At 40.7% G+C, this 23,131-nt stretch overlaps 1 protein-coding gene and 1 long non-coding RNA gene across 18 annotated transcripts in view; one reads left to right on the forward strand and one right to left on the reverse strand.

Annotated features, from left to right (window-relative positions):
- Positions 1-23,131, forward strand: part of LOC112675999 (uncharacterized) — a 142,843-nt gene that overhangs the window by 112,253 nt on the left and 7,459 nt on the right. For 13 of the 17 annotated variants that reach the window (XR_007407221.1, XR_007407226.1, XR_007407230.1 and 10 more), the window contains 3 exons: positions 16,731-16,828; positions 16,946-17,144; positions 17,844-18,136. This is a non-coding gene — a long non-coding RNA (uncharacterized LOC112675999). Of the gene's footprint in view, positions 1-16,730; positions 16,829-16,945; positions 17,145-17,293; positions 18,137-23,131 lie in introns of those variants that run through there. The other 4 variants (XR_007407229.1, XR_007407227.1, XR_007407222.1 and 1 more) reach the window with 4 other exon arrangements.
- GATM (glycine amidinotransferase) lies at positions 1,542-19,323 on the reverse strand. The gene is made up of 9 exons (XM_025472921.3): positions 19,163-19,323; positions 17,414-17,632; positions 10,104-10,299; positions 8,448-8,638; positions 7,294-7,431; positions 6,954-7,118; positions 5,415-5,478; positions 4,418-4,534; positions 1,542-2,574 (listed from the first exon to the last, which is right to left on the reverse strand). Exons 1-9 carry the CDS (start codon positions 19,229-19,231, stop codon positions 2,462-2,464), a joined length of 1,272 nt encoding a protein of 423 aa, XP_025328706.1. The 5' UTR covers positions 19,232-19,323; the 3' UTR covers positions 1,542-2,461.

Below are 23,131 nucleotides of genomic sequence, written 5' to 3' on the forward strand. Positions count from 1 at the left end.
GTGTGGTATTCCTATGTAGAAACAAGTTAACAAACATAGTGATCAGATTCATGTGCCTATTTATCTTTTAAAGATTTTATTTATTTATTTTTAGAGCGAGAAAGTGGCATCACAAAAATCCATGTAAGGAGAGACACTGAAAGGAATGGTCAGTAAGGCCTGACTAATGTCCACTAAAAATAGCACTGCAGAGGTCAGATCAGGGATATATATTAGTACATTGCAGTGATAAGTTAGAAATTAGATAGCAGGAGATTGAGGAGTAAATAAAAGGTGAAAAAATTAAGATTGTAGATGTATTCTTTCTAGAAGCTTAGTTCTTCTGACTTCAGTCAAAAGAACAGTTTTTATTTTGAAATTATTTTAAGTATGACTATTTACTGAGGAGGAAAAAATAACATGCATACATTGTGCAGAGAGACTGGAGTTACAAGAATGATAACTGATACAGCAAGTTCCTGAAGGAAAGATTAGAGTCAGAGGATAGTTTTATGGGTTAGACCTGCTCAGAAGGTTTACCTTGTTTTCTGTAGTGGTGAGAGAAGGATCTCTTTGTAGAGGGTCGAGAAGTAAAGACAAGTGATGAGATGAAGGCCTGACTTTTCTCTTTAGAAGCTTAGCTATAAAGTTAAGGAGAGAAAGGACTTCAACCAGAGAATGCAAATGCAGACAATCTGCAGGGGTTTGGAGCAGAAAAGCTGAGGGAGCTGACACTGGACTGCCTTTATTTTCTCAGTGAAAAATGTAATGATAAGATCAGGTAAGAGAACATAGTGAAGGTTTGGAATAGGTGGAGGGGTATGTAATAGAACTGCTGAACAGTATTCAGACCAGGGAATATATATCCTAAGTGTGCACCCATCCACACGATTCTGTGGACTTCTTGAGGATTCAGCCCGAGTATAGAACTGATAAGGTGTTCCTGTGGTGGGCAAAAAAGGACACCAGAATACAATGGAGCTTAAGGTATTGGCATGGACACGGCTAGAGACCTATGGCTCACTTCAAAGCAGGTCTTCCCCACCCTCCAACCCTCCAGATATCTCATGAGTCAAAACATTTAGCATCTTGAGAACAGAGACTCTCTTTGTTTTCTGGGGCCTAGGATTAGTCTCTTAGATTCAGAAAACATTCAGATATTTTTTAATGAATTAATGTACCTAATAAAATTTTGGGGCACCTGGGTGGCTCAGTCAGTTAGGGATCTGACTCCTGCTTTCAGCTCAGGTCATGATCTCAGGGTCGTGGGATCAAGCCCTAAATTGGCTCTGTGCTCTGTGTGGAGTCTGCTTAAGGATTCTTGTTCTCCCTCTTTCTCTGCCCCTCCTCAACGTGCTCTCTCTAAAATAAATAAATCTTTAAAAAAACACAACTAATAAAACCTGACTCTGCTAAACATTTCTGAATACAAGTATTGGGTTTAAATTATTTAGTAGGGATGAATATATTATTTCAGATCATTAGAATTCTGTCCCTAGAGCTACATTCTAGTAATTTACTTATGCTTAAAATAATAAGACTGATGACAAACTCTAACGAAATCCATTCTGTAACATAAAAGTTTATTAGAATAAAAATACACATACAATCCAACATTAAAATTATTTCATGTTGCATATAGGTTTTACCTCCATTAGTTTTTTTTTAAATGCTTTTAAGGTCTGTGCTTTAAATAATTTGCACATCTGTAAACCAAGCTGAGATTATCAAAGATGCAATATATCCATTAGATACTGGACATCAAACTTTAGGCTCAGAATTGAGTTATAACCTATTGCACTAAGTATTTTTGTAAAATTTGGACAGAGAAAAAAGATTAAATCACTTGAAATGAGGTAAGTTGTATGAAAAGGTTTTTAGTAGCAAATATCACCAATGTTGAAATAGGAATATTAAAAACATTTATGGAAAATTCACTTAAAATGTTTGCATAGTCTAGGTTATTTTTTAAAGATGAGAAATTAAAATTTTAAATTCCTCATTAGAAAAAGAGACAATTATCTGGTTCTTTTCAAATCTGTGTACATTTTAAATCTTTCTCTCATTTAGAAAAGAGAAGTGATAGAAACATTCACAAGTCTAGAAAAAGAGGAAAAAATAATGAAGATTAGGACCAACATTTCAAGCTGCCTTTTGGAAAGAAAATTAACAACAGAGGTAGACGGTTAAATATTAGTGGCCAAGTTACTCAAACGACTAATTTTTGTTGCTTCATATTTACCAAATGTTTACACTTGAAGCCAAAGAGTAAATAAATTTAGGAGTAGAGAGTATGACCTAGCACAAGTTATTTCCTTATATCAAAGAAAAGTAATAAAAATAAACCAGGCTTAAGACCCCTGTTAAATATATGATTGTTTAAAGCACTACAGTTCATGCACTTTTTCAAGTGAGAGAATGAACCTTCTCCCTAAGCTTCCTAGATTTATTGGAGCCCAAGCCACCAGCCACCCAGGCCCCCTCAGTCAAAATAGGACTGCAGGGTGCCCCGGCGCCGGACATCACAGGTCCAGCAGTGGAAGCCTCCTCCCAGGGAATTGGCATTACGGATGTTAACCTTGATGGTACTGATACCTGCATCAAAAGAGAGACATGTGTCTGTTAGATGGACTCCCGTGAAGATTTCCTGTAGGAAGTAAGCCAAAAGATGGGTAGGAATCCTGTGTCTCTATTCTCAAGTCTACCTGAACCCCAAACAGTCTTTCAACCATATTGTCACCAATTCTATTTCATCTAACCTATTCCACTGCTGATATAAAATCTTCACCAGAAAGTCAGCAGAGACTGTGAAGTCTGTTTTGTTCTACTGACAATTCACAAGTCCATGAGTTGAATGAGTAGATGTATCTGACAAGATTAACTTTACCACCTTAAGAAAACAGTGGAACTGAACTCATATTTTAATATGCTGGGTTGTAGAATCCTACAGGTACCAAATATATTCAGGCAATTAGTTTAATCTGGCACTATTTTACTGATGTGGTTGTGCTGATGTGCACGGCCCAGTCAACCAGTGGTATTTAGAAAAAAATCTGTTGTGTTCAGCATAAGGGGATTTTAAAAAGGAAATCTATTCTCCTCCCTCAAGGAACTTATTATTTTGAGGGGAAAGATAGCTATAGAGTCACTAAAGAGTCTACTGGGGTAGTCAGGGAAGGAGGCAGCAGGAGCCATCAGAAAAGGCTTTTCTAGAAAATGAGACTGAGCAGGGCTTTGGGAAGTAAGAACAGGGCTTGGAAGGGGTAAGGAGTGGGCTTGGGATAAGGCGTAGACTTTTAAACACAAGTATGCTTCTTGGTAGACAGACATATCTATATTATTCAGATGGCTAGAGACATTTTAATCCTGAATTGGAGAGGTTCTAGTTGCTTGATAAAGTTTGCTTTAACAAATTCCCTGGGTCTAAAATTATAAAATAATATTACAAATCATATATTTGGTTCTTAATAATATTTTAACTTGAGAAACAATAAAATATTAATGGACAAAGAAACTAAGCCCAAGCAGTTGGCTATTTAATGAAAGTCAGAAAAAATGGTGGCAGAGTATTAGAGGTCAAATCATTAAAGAGCTCAATCTAAAACTGACAGGACAATCCTTTTAACTGATACCACATTAAAGAGGGATGTGTTAAGGGGGCAAATAATTTCTTTAGTATACCTGAAATATAAGGCATGAATCAAAACATGACTCATTTTCAACAAGTATATACTGTCTGGCTTTCTTTGACACTTAGGATATGCCAAGTATGTGAAGAGTGATAAACATTTTTCTATATGAGTTAGCCATATGAAAATCCTTTCTTTCAATACTTTTCTCAATAGTGTTAGAATATCTATTTTAAATTTTGAATATCAAGATGAGCAAATTCCCACCCAAGTAAAAACTAATTCTTAGTTCAAAGCTGAAGGATTTACTGACAGCCTCTACTGCTTTTCATGACTTTGTTCACTGTGCTTATCACACACATAAGTCATTTCTGTATCTGTACCCTTATAAGTCCTTTAAAATATGTAATGACAATGAAACTACTTTTAAAGGACTCTCAACAAGTCAATTTCTTATTTGGAGAAAGACTGAATAATCCATATGCCCATCTACAAAGGGGTAGTTCTTCATACGTGGCCACCGAGAGATTAGGTAAATCATAGAAGATTGACATTTATTGCTAAGGGAGTGTCTGAGGAGCCTGGAATACATCTCCAACCTTTGGGATTATGATTATTAAAAGTAAAAATATTGTGCATCTACAAAATAATAGCTTGGTACCTCTAAAAGGAACAGAAATTGAATTAGATAAACCATACATTAGACCTAGCAAGTAATTTCTTTTTTTTTTTTTCTAGCAGGTAATTTCTTTAGTTCTTCTGGTTTAACACTTTAATGCATGACACCATGTTTCATTTATTGTACATACCCAGTTTTTCAAACATCTTTTGAATTGGGACTTCATTGGCATCCACCATGACACGCTTTTCATCTAGCATTAAGACATTCATGGAAAGCCATTTGGATGACATCCAGAGTGGGTGATCTAAAAATAGCAACAACTGTTAAATCATGTCTACTCTCATTTATGTTTAAGCCTGGATTCCAAAGTGAAGAATGTTAAAGTGACACCTCTATTCTTTCAGTAGTTCACTTTCCCTGTGGATTTTATTTTATTTTTTTTAATTTTTATTTATTTATGATAGTCACACAGAGAGAGAGAGGCAGAGACACAGGCAGAGGGAGAAGCAGGCTCCATGCACCGGGAGCCCGACGTGGGATTCGATCCCGGGTCTCCAGGATCGCGCCCTGGGCCAAAGGCAGGCGCCAAACTGCTGCGCCACCCAGGGATCCCCTCCCTGTGGATTTTATTTTGATCTTTTTAATATATTTTTTTTAATTTTTATTTATTTATGATAGTCACACACAGAGAGAGAGAGAGAGAGAGAGGAAGAGACATAGACAGAGGGAGAAGCAGGCTCCATGCACTGGGAGCCCGACGTGGGATTCGATTCCGGGTCTCCAGGATCGCGCCCTGGGCCAAAGGCAGGCGCCAAACCACTGCGCCACTCAGGGATCCCTTTATTTTGATCTTAAGACAGTTTATCTATGAATGTTATGACTCAATCTATGCACATTACACATTCGGATTTCACCTTGTTTTCTTTAAAAAGTCATTTCTTGCTTTGTGATATTGCTTTATACTGATTTTTCCCATCTTCGCACTTTCATTGTCCATGGAAAGAGAGGTTGCAAACATAAGTCCCAGCCTTGTCCTTGTACCTATAGGCCCACATGCTAGTTTACTCCTTCCTGGGAAAACATTTTCTCTAAAGTACTAAAATTTGGGCTGCTATCTATAGATGAAAGATCTTCAATCACTGAAGTACTCATTTTATGCTATGGGTACATAATAGTAAACATACCATCTGGGATGACTGGTATTGGAGGAGTAACTATGGTCCATCCTGCTTTCTTGAAAAGATCAATCTTCAAGACAAAAACAAACAAACAAAAACAAAAAACAAACCCCAAAAACAAAGTTTAAATCTATACATGCTATTATTATCATTCTTAGTCTCTGGTAGCTCTTATGATTAATAATTCTTTTTGAGATGCTGACTTCTCAGCTGCCAAAATAAAGAAATTAAATTTCTAAACATTTGAAATGATTTTGTCTGAATCCTAATTATAAATGTACATAAAATCCCCATACTACCAGGTTAAAGTTTTAAAAAGTAACGGAAATGTTAAAGCTTTTAAAAATATTCTCATGCTTTATTTAGGTTTCAGAGGCCTTAAAATACAAGATACTTTCCTTGACAAATTCACATTAAAGAAAATGAAAATATTTCCTCACTATTTAGTTATAGGGAAACAAAAATATCACTGCATTAAACCCATAGTCCATCCACTTCATAGTCCATCATTTTGTATCTATACCACAACATAAAGATAGATATTAAGGATGGACTTCCCCAGGAACTATAATTGTCCTTAGGGACTTATTATAACCCAGCCATCCCTATGTTCACATACTCACTTAGTACATCAATAAATTATGTTAAAATGAAACATAAGTAAACTTGGTCATTGGGTATAAATATATGGGATAGAAATGAACATGATAAAATAGTCATTTTTAAAAATGACTTCACCCACTGTGAATGTATTTATTTATTTATCTATTTATTTATTTATCTTATCTTTTTTTTTTTTTTTTTGAGTGGAAAGGTCTGTTTTTAATGAATATCTTTAAAAGCCTTTGCAACAGCAGACACGGCCCAAGGAGGCTTGGAACCACACACTGATGATGACAAAGGGCTCCCTTGCTTCCAGGAGACCCCTAAGGCTGGATTCTTTCTGGTCTCTCTCAGCAGCTGAGCTGTACTGCAGCCTACCAAATAACACAAAATCACTCACCACCCAACTGGAAGTAGGAGGGAGCGAGCAGAAGTAGGAGGCTGCAGGTGATAGGGATAGACCAACTGCAGTGCAGTGGCTCTGCTCCTCCCTGCAGGGTGGGGCTGGCCAAAGGGGTCCTGACACACTGGAGAGGGAGGAAGATACCCACTACCCAATGGCATCACCCAGCCATGCAGGGATCATTCTATTTGCAATTCAGTTGCTGTGGAGTCTTGGCTGCAAGTTATGGGTTAATATACTCTGTTCGATAAAAACATACACAGACACACAAACTTGAAGCTTTTGAAAGCAGCAAGCAGCAAAGTCAAAGTCTGATGACACTACACTAATTATCATGGCTTCAAGGTACATTTGTGAGTGCTGGACATTTTGTAGTAAATCCACCATAAGCAATCCAATGTTTGATTATCATAATGTTGAGCACTGCTGAATTTGTAATTTATAACCATTAGGAAATATGGAAGTGCTTAAAATAAAAGTGATAATTATTTAAGTTACTAGACTCTATTGCTTTTCCAGAGTCTTAAAAACTCCCTTACCTGATGACACGGTCGGTCAGGGTTGGAAAGCACAAGACCAGGTCCAATGATATTGAAGGTGGCATCAATATGCATTGGATTGGGATCTTTAAAGGAGATGATATGCACTCTGTAGTCTGGAGCAAGATGCCTACGCATCCATTCAATGCCCAGATAGTTTGTAACCTGAAAATGAAAGGATGATAATAATTCTATAAAGATTTGGTTCTATGTTTAGATAACTAAAAATATTTAGGATGAAAATATTTTCAAAAACTAAATAAATACAATTTATAAGTAAATAATACAATAATAAAATATAATAATAAAGCATGGAATTTAAGAGGCAGCTTTTATTGACCTGGCTCCTCTGTGCAAAAATATCTCTTCCAGCTCTAATGAAGTCAGCAGCATCAAAGCATGGCTCAAACTCAGTCGTCACAAATTTTCCCTGAGCAGCCAATTTGTGTCTGTCTTCTACAGAATGGATAGGGTAATTCTAAATGGAACAAGAATGAATACATATCATACATTGGTTCATAAGAAAATTATCTATGGGGCATTAATTACTAAGAAAATTAATTCAACATCATAATTTCCCAAAATAGTACTACCCTGTTTTAGACAAAAACATGTATGGGGGAAGATGTAGGCCCATGCTAACTATGAGACTGACTCAGGACCTTCGTAGGCCCATGCTAACTAAATCAAAATAAGGTGACAACAAAAACCAAAAACCAAAAACTAGGCATGACACCAATTTCTTAATACTTAGTAGCAAAGGTACAGAGGTAGTAATGATTCTGAAAATATTCCATGACCCATACACTGATTTATGTAGCTACTTAGAGTATTGAAAGTCATCAGAATGAAGTCATTCTGTTCTTTTAGAAAAGGAATTTGGCCCTGACCATAAAATGAAATGCCATGCATCCCCCGCCAGATTTGATTTGGTGTGGTGGAATGAATTCATTACTTATTTCTGTCTTTAAACTCTTAAGAAGAAATTTTGATCTTTTGATTCTTCTTATAAATGATCAAATAATAAGTGACCTAACAAAGGACATATACTTTCTTTTATTGTGAATTTGGCCTGTAGACCAGATTGCTTCTCTAGAAGAAAAGAATGGGGTTCAGTTTAGTCACTTTTCTGTTTCTACCAATGAATAGCTGTGTGCCTTTAGGCAAGTCTTCCTCTTTATAAGGGAATGATTGATGCTACTCCCTCAGAGGGTTTTGTGGATAATAAACAGGACTGTTGATGTATAAAAGCCTTTAGCTCAAGACCTAGCACACGGTAAGCACCAGATAAGTGTTAGCTATCACTACTGTAACTCTTATTATCACAATATCATTTACTCTTCATTTCATCATAAAACAACCATTTTTTTAATGTAGGTGGTGCTCTCAGTTTCTCATATGCATACTAAATACAAGGTATCAGAGAATCTCTATCTCATTCTCTAGATTATTGAGAAGAGTTACTAATAAGCTCATCTACAATTAGGGTCTTACCTGGTCATAAAGCTTGTCACCCATTGTTGGCTTAGGAGCTGTTGTCCACTTGGCGCCACGATGGAAGTAGTCTTTGATAATTGACCGGTATGCACGGTACTCAAAGAAGCGGGCGCGCCATGCCATGGGAGCCTCAATGATCTCATTTCCCACAACTATCAGAATGTCTCGAGGCATCGCACCATATAAACCTATCAGACCAAAAGGTTCCACAAAAATCTCAGTAATGCTAATTTCCAAGACAGAAAAGTCTATAGAATAAGATCCCAGTTTTTCTGGTTAAAAAAATTACACAAAAATTTCCACAAAAATCTCAGTAATGCTAATTTCCAAGACAGAAAAGTCTATAGAATAAGATCCCAGTTTTTCTGGTTAAAAAAATTACAGAAAACCTATAGGAATGTGTATGTATAGACTTAAATGCAAATGGAAAAAAATGGATACATACTAGATTGTTAGCATGATTATTCTGTATGTGTATGGCAAAGCTAGAAAAGAAAGAAAAGAATAGGGGATCCCTGGGTGGCTCAGCGGTTTGGCGCCTGCCTTCGGCTCAGGGAGTGATCCTGGATCATGTCCCGCATGGGGCTCCCTGCATGAAGCCTGCTTCTCCCTCTGCCTGTGTCTCTGCCTCTCTTTCTCTCTGTGTCTCTCATGAATAAATAAATAAAATCTTTAAAAGAAAAAAAAGAAAAAATAATAAAGAGAGAGAAAGAAAGGGAGAGAGGGAAAGAGAAGGGGAAAGGAAGAAAAGAAATGAAGCCCTACGGACCTTGTTCAAAGAGATCTAGAACCACCAAGTTTTCACATTTTGTAAGCTCCTTTCTTGCTATACAGAAATGGAATTCTTCAGGGAATATCAGTACCACAAGATAAAAATTGGGCCAATGATCATTTCTAGAACTCTAAATTAGAACACTGACCTCAGGCACAAGAACAATCTTGTAGCAATATCAGTTAAAACTAAAATGGGAATGTTTCTGTTCCTCTCTTCTATACTTGAGGAAAACTCATGGAATCCACTGTTTTATAAATAAAATCTTAAAAAAAAAAGATATGGACACCTTAATCATATCAAAAAGAACCCATCTGGGGCAGCCCGGGTGGCTCAGCCATTTAGCGCCGCCGCCTTCAGCCCAGGGTGTGGTCCTGGAGTCTGGGGATTGAGTCTCACATCAGGCTCCCTTCATGGAGCCTGCTTTTCCCTCTGCCTGTGTCTCTGCCTCTCTCTGTGTCTCTCATGAATAAATAAATAAAAAATCTTAAAGAAAAAAAAAAAAAGAACCAATCTGTTCCTAAGTAATCTCTAAAGTTTTGAAGGATTATTAAAATAAAGGAATCCCTGAGAAATTATCTGAGCTTTCTCCTTACACATTAAGAAAGAAAAATTAAGGGGCGCCTGGGTGGCTCAGTGGTTAAGCGTCTGCCTTTGGCTCAGGTCATGATTCCGGGGTCCTGGGATTGAGTCCTGCATCAGGCTTCCCACAGGGAGTCTGCTTCTCCCTCTGCCTGTGTCTCTGCCTCTCTGTGTCTCTCATGAAGAAACAGGAAGGAAGGAAGGAAGGAAGGAAGGAAGGAAGGAAGGAAGGAAGGAAGGAAGGAAGGAAGGAAGGAAACATTAAGACACTAGCAGTTTAGGTATACAACATCACTTACCCGTAGACTCAAAATCAGGAGTTTTATACTTCAAAGACCAGTCGATGGGGTCAGGCCTCCTCACTGTCACTCCTTCTGTTTTTAAAATATTGCACATCTCTTCAATTTCAGCAACAGCCTTTTTCAAATGATCTTTGGGAAAATAGTGGCCTCCGTGCTTCTGGTAAAATGGCCAGTACTTTTCATATGTGTTGGCCTAAAAGCAGGAGAAAATAGGCAGAATATTTAATTGGAGAAAAATGCAATTCCTGATAAGGTCATAGGCAATGAACAATGATTTGTGTAATTTAATAGAAATGAGACTAAGACCATGTCTTGTCTAGTGTTGATCCCTAGCACACAGCATACTGCCTGTCCGGGCAGACACTCAATATTTGCTGAATGAAGAATTCTAAATTTTCTTGATATTTTGAGACCTTTTGCCCCTGTTGCCTGAGATCTCATGCCCTGCCGTTCACAGCATGTCTGCCCTCAGATGAGCTTGACGTCTTCTTGGACCGGTTTTTACAAGCTTCATAGACAAAACAGGACATAGGTATTCTGTTAGACAGTCTCAATGAAATCAAATAACAGAACAAACAAAATAGCATAAGAGGATAAGAGCACATCTGTTACTTAGATCAAACCATGCATCCCAGAATTCTGTCTAGAAAACAGCACTGCAAAGTACTCTGTAGGAAAATAGGACACTGCCCCCTTAAAATTAGGGACATAGTCTCAAACATTCTTTGTTGCTCTTAAAAACCATTATTGATTCTCTCATTCAATAGAATTAGCACTTGGCAAAATTGTGCAGCAGTGCAAGCCTGCCTTTTAGACTTTCTATCCTTCCCTGCAGACATGCCTCCCCTCCCCAGTGTTTCCAAGTTTTCATACTGCTTCAAATCCTTTTATCTTAGAAGAAAGTGATCTGGTGCTGAGTGAAGTAAGTCAGTCGGAGAAGGACAAACATTATATGTTCTCATTCATTTGGGGAATATAAATAATAGTGAAAGGGAATATAAGGGAAGGGAGAAGAAATGGGTGGGAAATATCAGAAAGGGAGACAGAACGTAAAGACTGCTAACTCTGGGAAACGAACTAGGGGTGGTAGAAGGGGAGGAGGGCGGGGGGTGGGAGTGAATGGGTGACGGGCACTGGGGGTTATTCTGTATGTTAGTAAATTGAACACCAATAAAAAATAAATTAAAAAAGAAAAAAGAAAAAAAAAGAAAGTGATCTGGTAAGTGAATTCATGCAATTTTGGCAGTTGAAAAAAAGCTTAACATTTAGGAAGTGTCCAAAGGTCATATGCATTTTAAAAGACAACTGAACCAGTTAAATGCTTTAAAAAGGCTCAATTTGCTAAAAAAGACTGTTGAATTAGGGCAGGCATAACAACTGTAAAATACTGGTTTGCAAAAATAAAAAAATGTAGAAGGATTCTTCCTTCTGATTGTTTTGCATATGCCTAAGTTCTCAATTTAAAGAAATACACTGGGAAATGTAGATGATGTATATGGATATAATTTATCAAGATAGATGAGGTATAGAATTCCAATCAGAAGATCTGAATGCTAAGAAAAAACCTTGGATTTTCAACAAAAAGACTGGCAGAGTGATATATATCTATATATTTTAAGTTTAAAAAACGTTTAAAGCGGGACGCTTGGGTGGCTCAGCAGTTGAGCATCTGCCTTCAGCCTAGGATGTGATCCTGGAGACCAGGGGTCGGGTCTGCATTGGGCTCTCTGCATGGAGCCTGCTTCTCCCTCTGCCTGTGTCTCTGCCTCTCTCTTTGTCTCTCATGAATGAATGAATAAAATCTTAAAAAAAAAAAGTTTAAAGTTAAAGATTTTATTTATTTATTCATGAGAGACACAGAGAGAAAGAGAGTCAGAGACACAGGCAGAGGGAGAAGCAGGCTCCATGCAGGGAGCCCAATGCGGGACCCGACCCCAGGTCTCCAGGATCATGCCCTGGGCCAAAGGCAGGCGCTAAACCGCTGAGCCACCCAGGGATCCCCTAAAGCAGGTATTTAAAAAAATACTGCTTTATATCATTGATTAACTGACTACCAGTTCTTATCATGTCAGGTTTCTACCACAAGTCAGACAATTTCAGGGTAGAAAGAAGGGAACTGGGTAATGAGATATAGTGTGTCTAGATGCCTAGCTCATTAATGTCAAAGACAATGTTTTTTTCCAGATTTTCTGTCTCTGCTTCCATTTCCACCTCAGTCTGATAAATATCAAACATATGGAGGCAGACCTGCCTCTTGTTAGCTCAGTACACAGGTTCACATCAGAAAAGTTGGAGCTGAGCCGGCTGGAAAAGGACTAAGAATCTGATAACTATGTCTTGATAAAGTTGAAAGTCTTCCAAACATGGAAGATGCCGGTGAGGGTATAAAACAGGGGTTGGCAGAGCACCTGGGATTGGTTTGCATCAGGCTCCCTACAGGGAGCCTGCTTCTCCCTCAGCCTATGTCTCTGTCTCTCTCTGTGTGTGTCTCTTACAGATAAACAAATTTTAAAAATCTTTAAAAATAAAAAAATAATAAAAAATTTTGGCAAACTAAAACCCATAGCCAATTTTTTTTTTTTTTTTTTTTTTTTTTTTAGTAAATACAAGTTTTATGGAAACACAGACATATTCATTTACATATTGTCTGTAGTTGCTTTTGCACTACAGAGTTGAAAGCTGAGTGGCTGGGACAGAGACCAGTGGTCTGCAAAGTCTGAAATATTTATCTGGCCTTATACAGAAAAAGTTTGCTGATCCCTGTCTAAGTTATTAGTTAGTTGCTTTACTTTTGAAGATCTATAGGAAAACAACTAGCTCAATTTCTGGCCTGTGACAAATATTATCAGTATCAAATTATCAGTATTAATTGACTACTTTTTAAGATCAATCTACTCTTTTTAAGAACAAAAGCATTCCACTGTTTTTTACTCCTAGGAAGTCCGGCAGCAGCCACCAGGAGAGGATAATAATGACTCTTTATATTCCTCTCAGACACATCGTGGTACTACTCATCCATTCATCACTTTCTCCTTCTCATGCCAGGCACATCTCTTACAGTCCACTAAAGGACAAGAAGGCTTTGAAAATTAACACTGGGTTACAACAGATGCACAGCCATGTTGTCTTGCCAGACACATTCCAAAGTATTCTGTGTAACTATGCAGAATGAAGCTTGCTTTGGTAAATATGAACTAAACTTTCCTAGGGGAAGAAAAGCTATTTGAACAAGTGTGAGTTTTCTTGTGCAACCGATACTCTGTCTGGCGAAGGTTGAACAAAGTCCAAATGATCAAGGCACATTACATTTTCCAAGAGATAGTTGGAAATTATTTACACTTCCTTTGTAACTCTGCTAAATGAGTTAGCAATTATTTACCAAGTGTCTGCAAGATTAAAAAAAAAAAAACACACTATATTAAATGCTTAGCACATGATGTTTTTAATAACCTGTTGCAGAGATGTGGCTGCCCTCCTAAAAACTTTATAGTCTTTTAGGGCCTAAAATCTTTTGGGGGGGTGCCAAAGGAATTTTAAATACTATCTTTGGAAGGCTAAAAAATATCAATAGAAACTTCTTATTTATCCAGCTTCAAGCTTATAGTACATTAGCCTTGAATGACTTTGTATTTTATAAAAGGTCCTTTCTTAAAAGCTTTAAAGAGATAAAAGCAAAACAAAAAGCATACATTTGGTGGAAAGTATTCATTATGTTTTACAGAATAAAAAGCGACACAGCTTTTAAAAACTGTGCTTCCTAATAACTACATTCCTCACTCCCAGAAAATTTCTCTAGCATTTATATATTCCAGCAAATCTTATGCTCTAATTGCCTATAAGCAGTTTAATACATTATTTTATCTTTCACTGTTCCCAAGCTGATTAATACATCTGTATCATTTTTTTTCTATTAGTCAAGGCCTTACCTTGCAGGGGCCATGCGTGTTCTTTAACTTTCTCTCCCTCATTACCTAGTTTAGTATGTGGCATAAGGCAGAAATAACCAGACAAATGAATGAAATCAATACAGCTAATGCTAGTAGTATCTACAATCATTGCACTTCCAATGTATTTTTGTGATATAAAACTAGATCCATATGGCCAGTAATGAAGTTTGGTTTTATCCTTGGAAAAATTTAGCATGTAGCCTTTTACCTTCTTATTTAGTCTTGTTAGGTAGATAGTAGACCTCTTAATATCCTCACTTGAGGCCCAGAAATTGTAGGATCTCACACAAAGTCAAAGAGCTGATTAGCCAAGACTAGTATCAAACTTTTAAATCACATATATAATTCAGTCCTATTCTCCTAACTTCAGCCTGGTACACTTTTCACAAATGACAGAGAACTCGAAATCATATCTGAGAATCATGTCTGTTTCCATAAGATTGCATAGTATAAAAGTCAACACTTTTAGAGACAAGTAAAAGGATAAACCACTGCTTGAATGTGAAATTTAATTCCACCCAATTAAAATGGTTAAGGAATGGGACTTCTTTCCAAGAAAAAAACTTTAAAAAGATCATGCCTTTTTAAAACATGTGGATGATACATAAATTAATCTGTTCATCAAAGTGTCAAATATCAGAACCAGAGGCAGTTTCAGAACAATTAGAAGTTATTACTTTTTCTATTACCCTGCCTTCAAGTTCTAATTAAAGAGTCATTTTCTTCAAGAAGACTTCCTAACTATCCAGCATTTGGTCATTGCTTTTTCCTTTACTCTTCGGGCATTCAATTCAACTGCCAGTTAGTTGGCATAAAACACTTAGCTTTAGTCTTTCTTACTATATGAATATCTTATCTCTCTCTCTCTCTCTTTTTTTGAAAAGGTTTTATTAATTTACTCATGAGAGATAACAGAGAGAGAAAGGCAGAGACATAGGCAGAGGGAAAAGCAGGCTCCATGCAGGGAGCCTGATGTGGGACTCGATCCTGGGACTCCAGGATCATGCCCTGGGCTGAAGGCAGACACTCAACCAACCACTGAGCCACCCAGATATCCCATATCTTATCTCTCTAAATAGAAAGCAAGTTCTTTTGTGCTGATACCCCTGGAGCTCTAGTACAAGGTAGCCAACATTTATGATGATGATGATAATGATGTAATGGAATTTATTTCCTTAATCCATGTTACAAATAAAAATGTAAATATTCAGGAAGAATTAAATTCCTTGAAAAAGTATTTGTAACCCCTTATTTAATGGAAACTCAGGCTGTATCTGCAATGAGGTTGGCACTCTCTTATGCAGGATACAACCCGAACATCAAACCACAGAGGCCCCTCCTTAGAAATATTACAGATAAAGAACATTAGGAGTTTTTAGAAGAGAGATATTACTTGTTGCCAGGGAAACCCTGGGAGGCTTTGCGGAAGGTACCATCAGGGCTCCGTGGTGGTAAGAGGGGTAGGTTTAAACTACAGACAAGAGAGGTACACGAATATAGGTGGAAGGGTCCTGAGTGGGAGCAAAGGCATAAGCATTGTTTGGGGAACAGTGAGTAATCTAGTTTGGCTGCTTATATGGTTATCCTATAAAGTCTGCTGAAAGTCAAGGCAAATACTAGAGTTGAGAGGTACCCAAACAGGAATGGACATCTGCTAACCTGCCATACTAACACACTTCTAAGATGAGCCAATGATTGAAATGGGGAGTCCTGGAAAGGCACACATGACCCAGATTGTGAATGATCTTGAATACCATGAGAACTTTATCTGAAGTAGTCGCAGGGGAGGGGACATGTAGAAGATTGGGAAATAGAGGAATGATAGGAGCAGGATGAGCAAGGTGATCCAATTTTGGTTTAAAAAAGCACTCTTGGGGGATTCTTGGGTGGCTCAGTGGCTTGGCGCCTGCCTTCGGCCCAGGGCATGATCCTGGAGTCCCGGGATCAAGTCCTACATCGGGCTTCCTACGTGGAGCCTGCTTCTCTCTCTTTTTTTTTTTTTTTTAAAGATTTATTTATTTATTCATTCAGAGAGAGAGCGAAGAGAGAGGCAGAGGCACAGGCAGAGGGAGAAGCAGGCTCCATGCAGGAAGCCCGATGTGGGGCTCAATCCCGGGTCTCCAGGATCACACCCCGGGCTGCAGGCAGCGCTAAACCGCTGCACCACCGGGGCTGCCCCTGGAGCCTGCTTCTCCCTCTGCCTGTGTCTCTGCCTCTCTCTCTCTCTCTGTGTCTCTCATGAATAAATATATAAAATCTTAAAAAAATAAAATAAAAAAGCACTCTTGGGGGCAGCCCGGGTAGCTCAGCAGTTTGGTGCTGCCTTCAGCCCAGGGCCTGATCCTGGAGACCAGGGATCGAGTCCCGCGTCGGGCTCCCTGCATGGAGCCTGCTTCTCCCTCTGCCTGTGTCTCTGCCTCTCTCGCTCTCTCTGTGTCTCTCATGAATAAATAAATAAAATATTTTTAAAAATAAAAATTAAAAAAAATTTTTTTAAAAAAAGCACTCTCGGGACGCCTGGGTAGCTTAGTGGCTCAGTGTGTGATCCTGGGTCTGGGATCGAGTCCCCCATCATGCTCTTTGCAGGGACCCTGCTTCTCTCTCTGTCTATGTCTCTGCCTCTCTGTGTGTGTTTCTCATGAATAAATAAATAAAACCTTTTTTTTTTTTTTTAAAGGACTCTCATAGAAGCTGGAAGGTGGTTCAGAGAGAAGAGCAAATGAGAGAGAACAATGGGGGCTTAGCAATAGCCCAGGCAGTGGATGAGATCCTGAGGTAAGGCAGCAGCAGAGGGATGGAGGCAAGACTGCCTTTGACAGAGGACTTGTTAGATCTTGGAGAATGGATATAGAGGATGTGACTGAAATCAAAGATGATTCCTTGATGTTTCAGCTGAAGTAAACAGGAATGCCAAAATGATGTGCCAGGTTTGAGGTCCCACAGCAATACCCACCAAGGAGTTCAACATGTTGATCTGGAGAGAGATCTGAACCCTCATGGAGGTAGGAGCAGAGGCTGTGAGAAGAACTAAGAGAAAAGGGCCAAAGTGAAATTCTGCTGAACCCGAACATCACAGACAGTGAAGGAAGAGGTGAGGAATAGTGAAAGAACTAACATCCCCAGATAAGGTGCTAGAATCTGAGTTGTTTGGAGTAAGTTGTTGTAAAAAAGGAGTTGTTTGTGTAAATTAGTATAAAACACCACAGAGATTTCAAGTAAGACAATTAAAATCACCACTAGATTTCGGAGGTCTGGAGTGAGCTACAATGAAAGCAGTTATAGAGGAGAATGGGAGCAAAAGTCAGCCTACAGAAGGTGAGGAGTGAAACCCCGTCAGACCTGCAAATACCCTTGCTTTACCTTCACCTCCACAGTGAACGGTGGAACACAGGCGTTTTCTGCTCTGCCCACTATCACTTCCTCTAAGGGGTCCCATTCATTGTAAGAGGAGACAGGGCAGTCCTTGGGCAGAGGATCAGTGGCCTTATCGTCAGCTGCACAGGAATTCCGGGAGGAAGCAGTAGCTGCCTGGGTGCTCTGGAAAGTTCGCTGCACCCATCCTGTTAAGGTTCTTCCAAGCTTCCAAGAACAACAAAAAAAGATTATTTTACAGTCCTACAAAGTACTTGTGGGGAGGAGGAGGTACAGGTGGAGAGAAACCCAACATAACATAGACATTTACAATCCTTTAGAAGAATGTAAATCAAGATGTTAGTAAGTAAGTGGGTAGTGGGGCTATAGTTTTACCTTCTTGTTTTTTTATAAATTACCTTGTCTATATGTTCATTAGCTAGCTTGTTAAAGCTCCTCAGAAGATTTTGTCCCCAGTGACCACCTCCATTTATATCTCAGAATGGTTTTCTACAATCAAGTTTTAATCAAGCTTTAAGCAACCCTTCCATGGATGATGGATCATCCTGTTCCTAGAAAACCACAGAACGCTGCTCCATATCTCCCTGCCAAGTCCAGCTGGAGGAAGAAGCCTCCTTTCCTTTTCAGTATTAAAAGTCACCAAAAAAAAAAAAAAAAGTTACCAATATTAGACTTTTTTTCCCCAAATAAAAATGTAGATGCATATGTAAAGATTCTTATCTTTCAGAATAATCAGCTTCAAACTAAAAATTCTGCATTGCTAACACACACTTCACACTCTTTGGCACTCCAATTCTGAGAGTGACCAAGTGCCATCTGCTCCATTTTACAGATGGTCCATGGTATCCTGGCCAAGACAGGATTAACCCAAGTACAAATGTAAACAACAGAAAAGAGAACTAAGGACTTCAGAAAAGCCTTTTGAAAATCCAGGGTCTATAAAATCTACAACAGGGAGAGTCCCTCACTCACAGGGCAAACTTCAAACACCACCCACACCTCACACCCTACACCCTACACCCTAGCCCCGCGCCCAATCTTCATCCTACTCTGTTAAATGCCTTGGGAAGGAGGCAGGAGCGGAGCCAGGGTAGGGACCAGAGCGAGAAGGCGAGTGACAGGTGTTCTGGAAGCAGTTGTGAGAGGGAGCCAGGCTGCCCGGCTATTCCTGTCCCAGGAGCCAGGGAGGGTCTGCACGCTAACTAGGCGAGCGGGAAGTGGGGCCCGGCACAAAGTGCGGGACGGCCTCAACTCGCTCCGACTCCTCTCTCGACTCAGGGCCCGTGTCACCCTGGGAGTGGGCCTGCTTGCTCCCTCGCCGTCTGACTCCCACTTTGCCTCCCCGCTCGCGCATCACACCCCACGCATTTCCCTGAAGGCTCCCCAACTCTATGCCCACCCCTGCATTGAATCCCAAGAATTCTATCCCTGAATTAAGAAGTGTCACTCGTCGCCCCACACCCTTCCCCCGCCCGAGGCCTTCCTGTCCCAGGAGCGAGTCGGGGTCGGGCCGGGAGGGCGGCGCCCCCTGCACCGACGGCGGGAGGCTCGGAGAGCGGCGGCGCCCACGGGGTGCGGCCCCACTGCACGGCCGCTCCCCCCGGGGTACCGCGGCGCCCGGGGCAGCCGGCAGAGGCTCCCGAAGCCGGGCTTCCCGGGGGGGGCAGAGGGGCTCTGTCGGGCACGCGGGCCGGGGAGGGCGAGGGAAGGCGAGGGAAGGCGAGGCGGCGCACGCACCCGAGAGCCGATGTAGTGCACCGCTTCGGCGCCGCGGCTCCCGCCGCGCAGACACCGCACCCGCAGCATCGCCCCGCGCCCGGCTTGTCCTCGAGCGGAATGTTCCCGGCGCTCCGCGGCGTCCGCCCGAGCCTCCCGGGAGCGCGTCGGCAGGCGTGTGGCGGTGCGCGGCCCCGGCCTTTTGTAGCCTGCCCCGCCCCGCCGCCTCCCGCGCGCCCCATTGGCTGCCGGGAGCAGGTGGCGCGGCCGGGGAGCGCGGGCTGGCGCGCCCGCCGCCCCGAGCTGGGGACCGCGAGCCGACTGCGGGGGTTAGCGCGTCCGCGCGCCCGCCGGCCTCTGCTGGCGAGCCCAGCCCGCGTGGGCCGAGGAGGCCGCCAGTGCGTCGGGTCGCGAGGAGGAGCGCGCGACTTGACCGAGTAACCTGACCAGGACGCTAAGCGCACTCTGTTGGACGACACAGGTGAAGCCTAAGTGCCCTCGCAGGTTGAAGTCGTCTGTATGCACGGACTCAGTCCCCTCGTTTTGCAATGAACGAAACCACGTAAAGCTTGGACGGCTTCTTAGGGCAACGCGAGGTTTGCGATCAGAGAAGCCTACGTCTGGAATTCAGCTTATCAGCTCCCCGGGGTGCTGCACTTTGCACCCACTAGCCTGGCAGGTGTTTGGGGGAATAACTAGACGTTTCAAATAGTCGTTGACCATGTGCTCCGGCTTGAGAATCTCGGCCATGCCATAGAGACACAGAAGTGGGCCAGAAATAAGGGAGGACTACAGACTCGTCTCCCCTTCCGTTCCATACATTTAAATTTTTGTTTCGGTTTGATTAGGATACATTTATTAGAAAAGGAGTTTCCCTAACGGTGCAAAAGGAGAGAACTCAGTTTAACCTTTAAGTACCTAGCAGGAGAGGAGACAGAGAGATTTGAGTATTTCGTTTTGTGCCTACAAAAAATTTTTTTTCATGATACAAATGATAAATTATGTATGTACAGTAAATAAGTATCCATAGTCAACACAAGTTCAAAACCAGCCACCGGCCCCTGGGATTGAGAAAACGGCTGGGTGACACCCCCTCGCACACTGCCCATCAGGAGGGAGCGTGATGGCAGGTGTCTACACGCGTGGCAGCGGCCGGTGTCTTCGTGATCAGTGCAGCAGGCAACAGGGACAAGGCGCTGGGGATGCGCCTGTGCTGGGGAACCTGGTGGGGCGGTGGCGGGAGGGTGCTGGGGCCCGGGCGGCCCCGTGGCTACAATGTTGGGGCCTCAAAGTCAAATCAGGAAGGGTTCTTGGCTGTTGCAGAAGAATCACTGACCAACTACCTACAAAATATGTAATTATTTTTAATGAGCTGTCTTTTTAATTCTGGTGTCTCAGACTTGTGTTCCAAAGTTTGCTGGTAGAAGGCACCAGACAAGCAGGATGCCATGGTAAAAGGAGCCCTGGAGAGGGAATTGGGAAAACTGGGTGCTAGTCTTGACTCTATTATAGACTACTATGTGTCTTCTTGTGTCTCCTTATCCTCAAAGGAAGAACAGTTGCATTTATTGTCCCTAGCACACAGGGTCGTGGAGGGGCCAAAAGGAAAGATTGTACATGTGAAAGTAGGGTGGCACTAAGAGCTGTATGAATATGAGGTAGTATCTCACCAGCTCTAACAGTAAGAAGGCCTCCAAATGTGATAATAGGGTGAAAGGAGTCAATAAATCCAGGACCATATCTTAGTCTGCTACTAACTTGCTTTGTGACCTGGAATCAAAATCCTCCTCCTTTTTAGTGAAGGCGTCACACTTCTAGTGAAGGCTTTGGCAAGTCTCTAATATTTCTCAAAATTTAGAAAGTATCTCTCCCAAGAATTAAGTGCAGTCACCTCTAAGGTCTAATTTTCTAATGGTCTTATGGTAGCCAGAAATATACTCCTCCTCAATAAAGGAATTTAAGAGTACAGTAAGTACACCTAACAAATGGTATTGACATTACTCTATAACATTTCCGAGATCTGAGGATACCCTCACATCATTCATTAAAGACACTTTTAATTTTGCAGATGTAAGAATTGGAAGTGCCTGGAAATAAATGAAGCCAGGATGTCATTAAATTTTACATAAAGAGAGGCTCATAGCCATAGAACATACACTTACCTCCTGGGATCCAGGGAGAGTGTGTGAATAGAGCCACCCAAACCAGAAGTGGAATAGGCTGTGAACTCTTACATTCTTCTCCCTCGTTGGCAATAGGTTAGTGTAACACCAATAACTTTGATCAAACCAATAATTTTAGGATCTTGGTGGTCTCATAATTAATGGTTAGGCATATTCATGTCTAATGGTAGTATACTCTTGTAGGTTAATCTAGGGGCATAATTTAGAGTCATGTGGGGGTAAAAGTACAAGGGATAGAAAACTCAACAGAAGTATGACAAATTATTCCATTTTCTAATTTCTCCCTCATCACTGTTGCTTTGGGGACATGCCCAACTCTACCTGGTTTTACCCAACAAAGTACAGAGTTTGTGAAATGTGTCCTGAGATTAAAAAACCCCCAAAAGCTAGTAAAGTCTTTGGGTCAACGCAATGAACAACAAAAAAGCCTATTGTAAGAATTAATTATCTCACCATCATGGTTTGATGTCAGAATCTGTGCATAGGAAGCAATCGTAATGTGTTCCTAGAGCTTAAGAGATACAGATACTCTGTGAAACTAGTAACACACACACACACAGTGGATGAAATTAGCTACCTTCAGAAGTCATCTGTTCTAGGAGATATTTGTATTTGTAGTTTAAGGGGCAGGATACCTCTCAAATTAAATCAGAAAAATATGAGATTACTCAAATTCAAACAAGTGACTATAGTATGTTCTCATGACTAGAATGTAATTAAAGAAAGATACAACTTTTAAAAAGTATTATTTGGGGACACCTGTCTGGCTTAGACAGTAGAGGATGTGACTCTTGATCTTGATGTTATGAGTTTGAGCCCCACATTAGGTTTAGAGATTACTTTAAAAACTTTTTTTTTTTTTTAGAGGGGGAAAGGGGAGAGGAAGAGAGAAAATCTTGTTCCACCTCACAACCCTGAGATTATGACCTGACCCCAAATCAAGAGCCAGATGCTCAACCAACTGAGCCACCTAGGCGCCCTCCCCCCCCAAAAAAAACCCACTTTTTTAAGTTAAGAAAAGTATTATTTGGATTGCATTAATAAAATGTCTCTGGGGAAAATTAAAAATAAATAAAATGTGTCTGGAAGGATACATAAGACAGTGATTACAGAAGTTGCGCCTGGGGCAAGGATGCAACTGGGTGACTGTGGCACAGGGGCAAGAGGGAGATTTTTCACTGCATACCGTATTGTACTTTTAAATTTTGAACAATTTAATGAATTGCCTATTAAGCAAATAAATATTTAGAAGACTGCATTTTATAGAGGTATGATTGTCAAAATGGAGTTTTACAAAAGGAAGCCAGAGTGCACAATTTGTAAGAATCTATTCATCCAATTCTAAGGATGGAATCTGAATATTCTGGTCCCTGAAAAGGTGATACTTACTGAGGAAAAGAATAATTTCATGGATTTTGATGGAATATCCTTCTAGAATATTCACCTCCTCTACCTTCTGAGTTCGCTGAGCAACCTTATCATTTCTGGAAACCTTGCCATGGGAAGAGGGTTCACAACGTCAGGTGGAGCACAAGTGAAAGAGCTGGAAAGGTGGAGTCCTCCCTGTAAACTTTTACATCACTATTCTAGCTTTTTCTTCAGAGCCTGGTGATTTGGGTGGGTGTAGCTCAATCCTTGCTCTCTGAGTATATTCCCCTTCTTAATGTTCTCCCTTTCCTGTCTGCCTAGTCAATTGTGGGTAAACTGATGAAATTCTGTTTCTGGACCTGAAATTCTGTGAGACTGACTCACTCTCACAATACCGTGTTCTCCTAACTCTTGGCATCTGTCATACTGCCCTAAAATT

Source organism: Canis lupus, chromosome 30 (assembly GCF_003254725.2).
Source record: "Canis lupus dingo isolate Sandy chromosome 30, ASM325472v2, whole genome shotgun sequence".
In the NCBI taxonomy this organism is placed as follows: Eukaryota; Metazoa; Chordata; class Mammalia; order Carnivora; family Canidae; genus Canis; species Canis lupus.

Coding starts and splice junctions, on each gene's coding strand:
- GATM (XM_025472921.3), bottom strand. CDS start 19,231: ATGCTGCGGGTGCGGTGTCTGCGCGGCGGGAGCCGCGGCGCCGAAGCG. Junction 17,633..19,162: donor TGCACTACATCGGCTCTCGG/GTGCGTGCGCCG, acceptor TGTTCTTGGAAG/CTTGGAAGAACCTTAACAGG. Junction 4,535..5,414: donor AATACCAGTCATCCCAGATG/GTATGTTTACTA, acceptor TGCTATTTTTAG/ATCACCCACTCTGGATGTCA.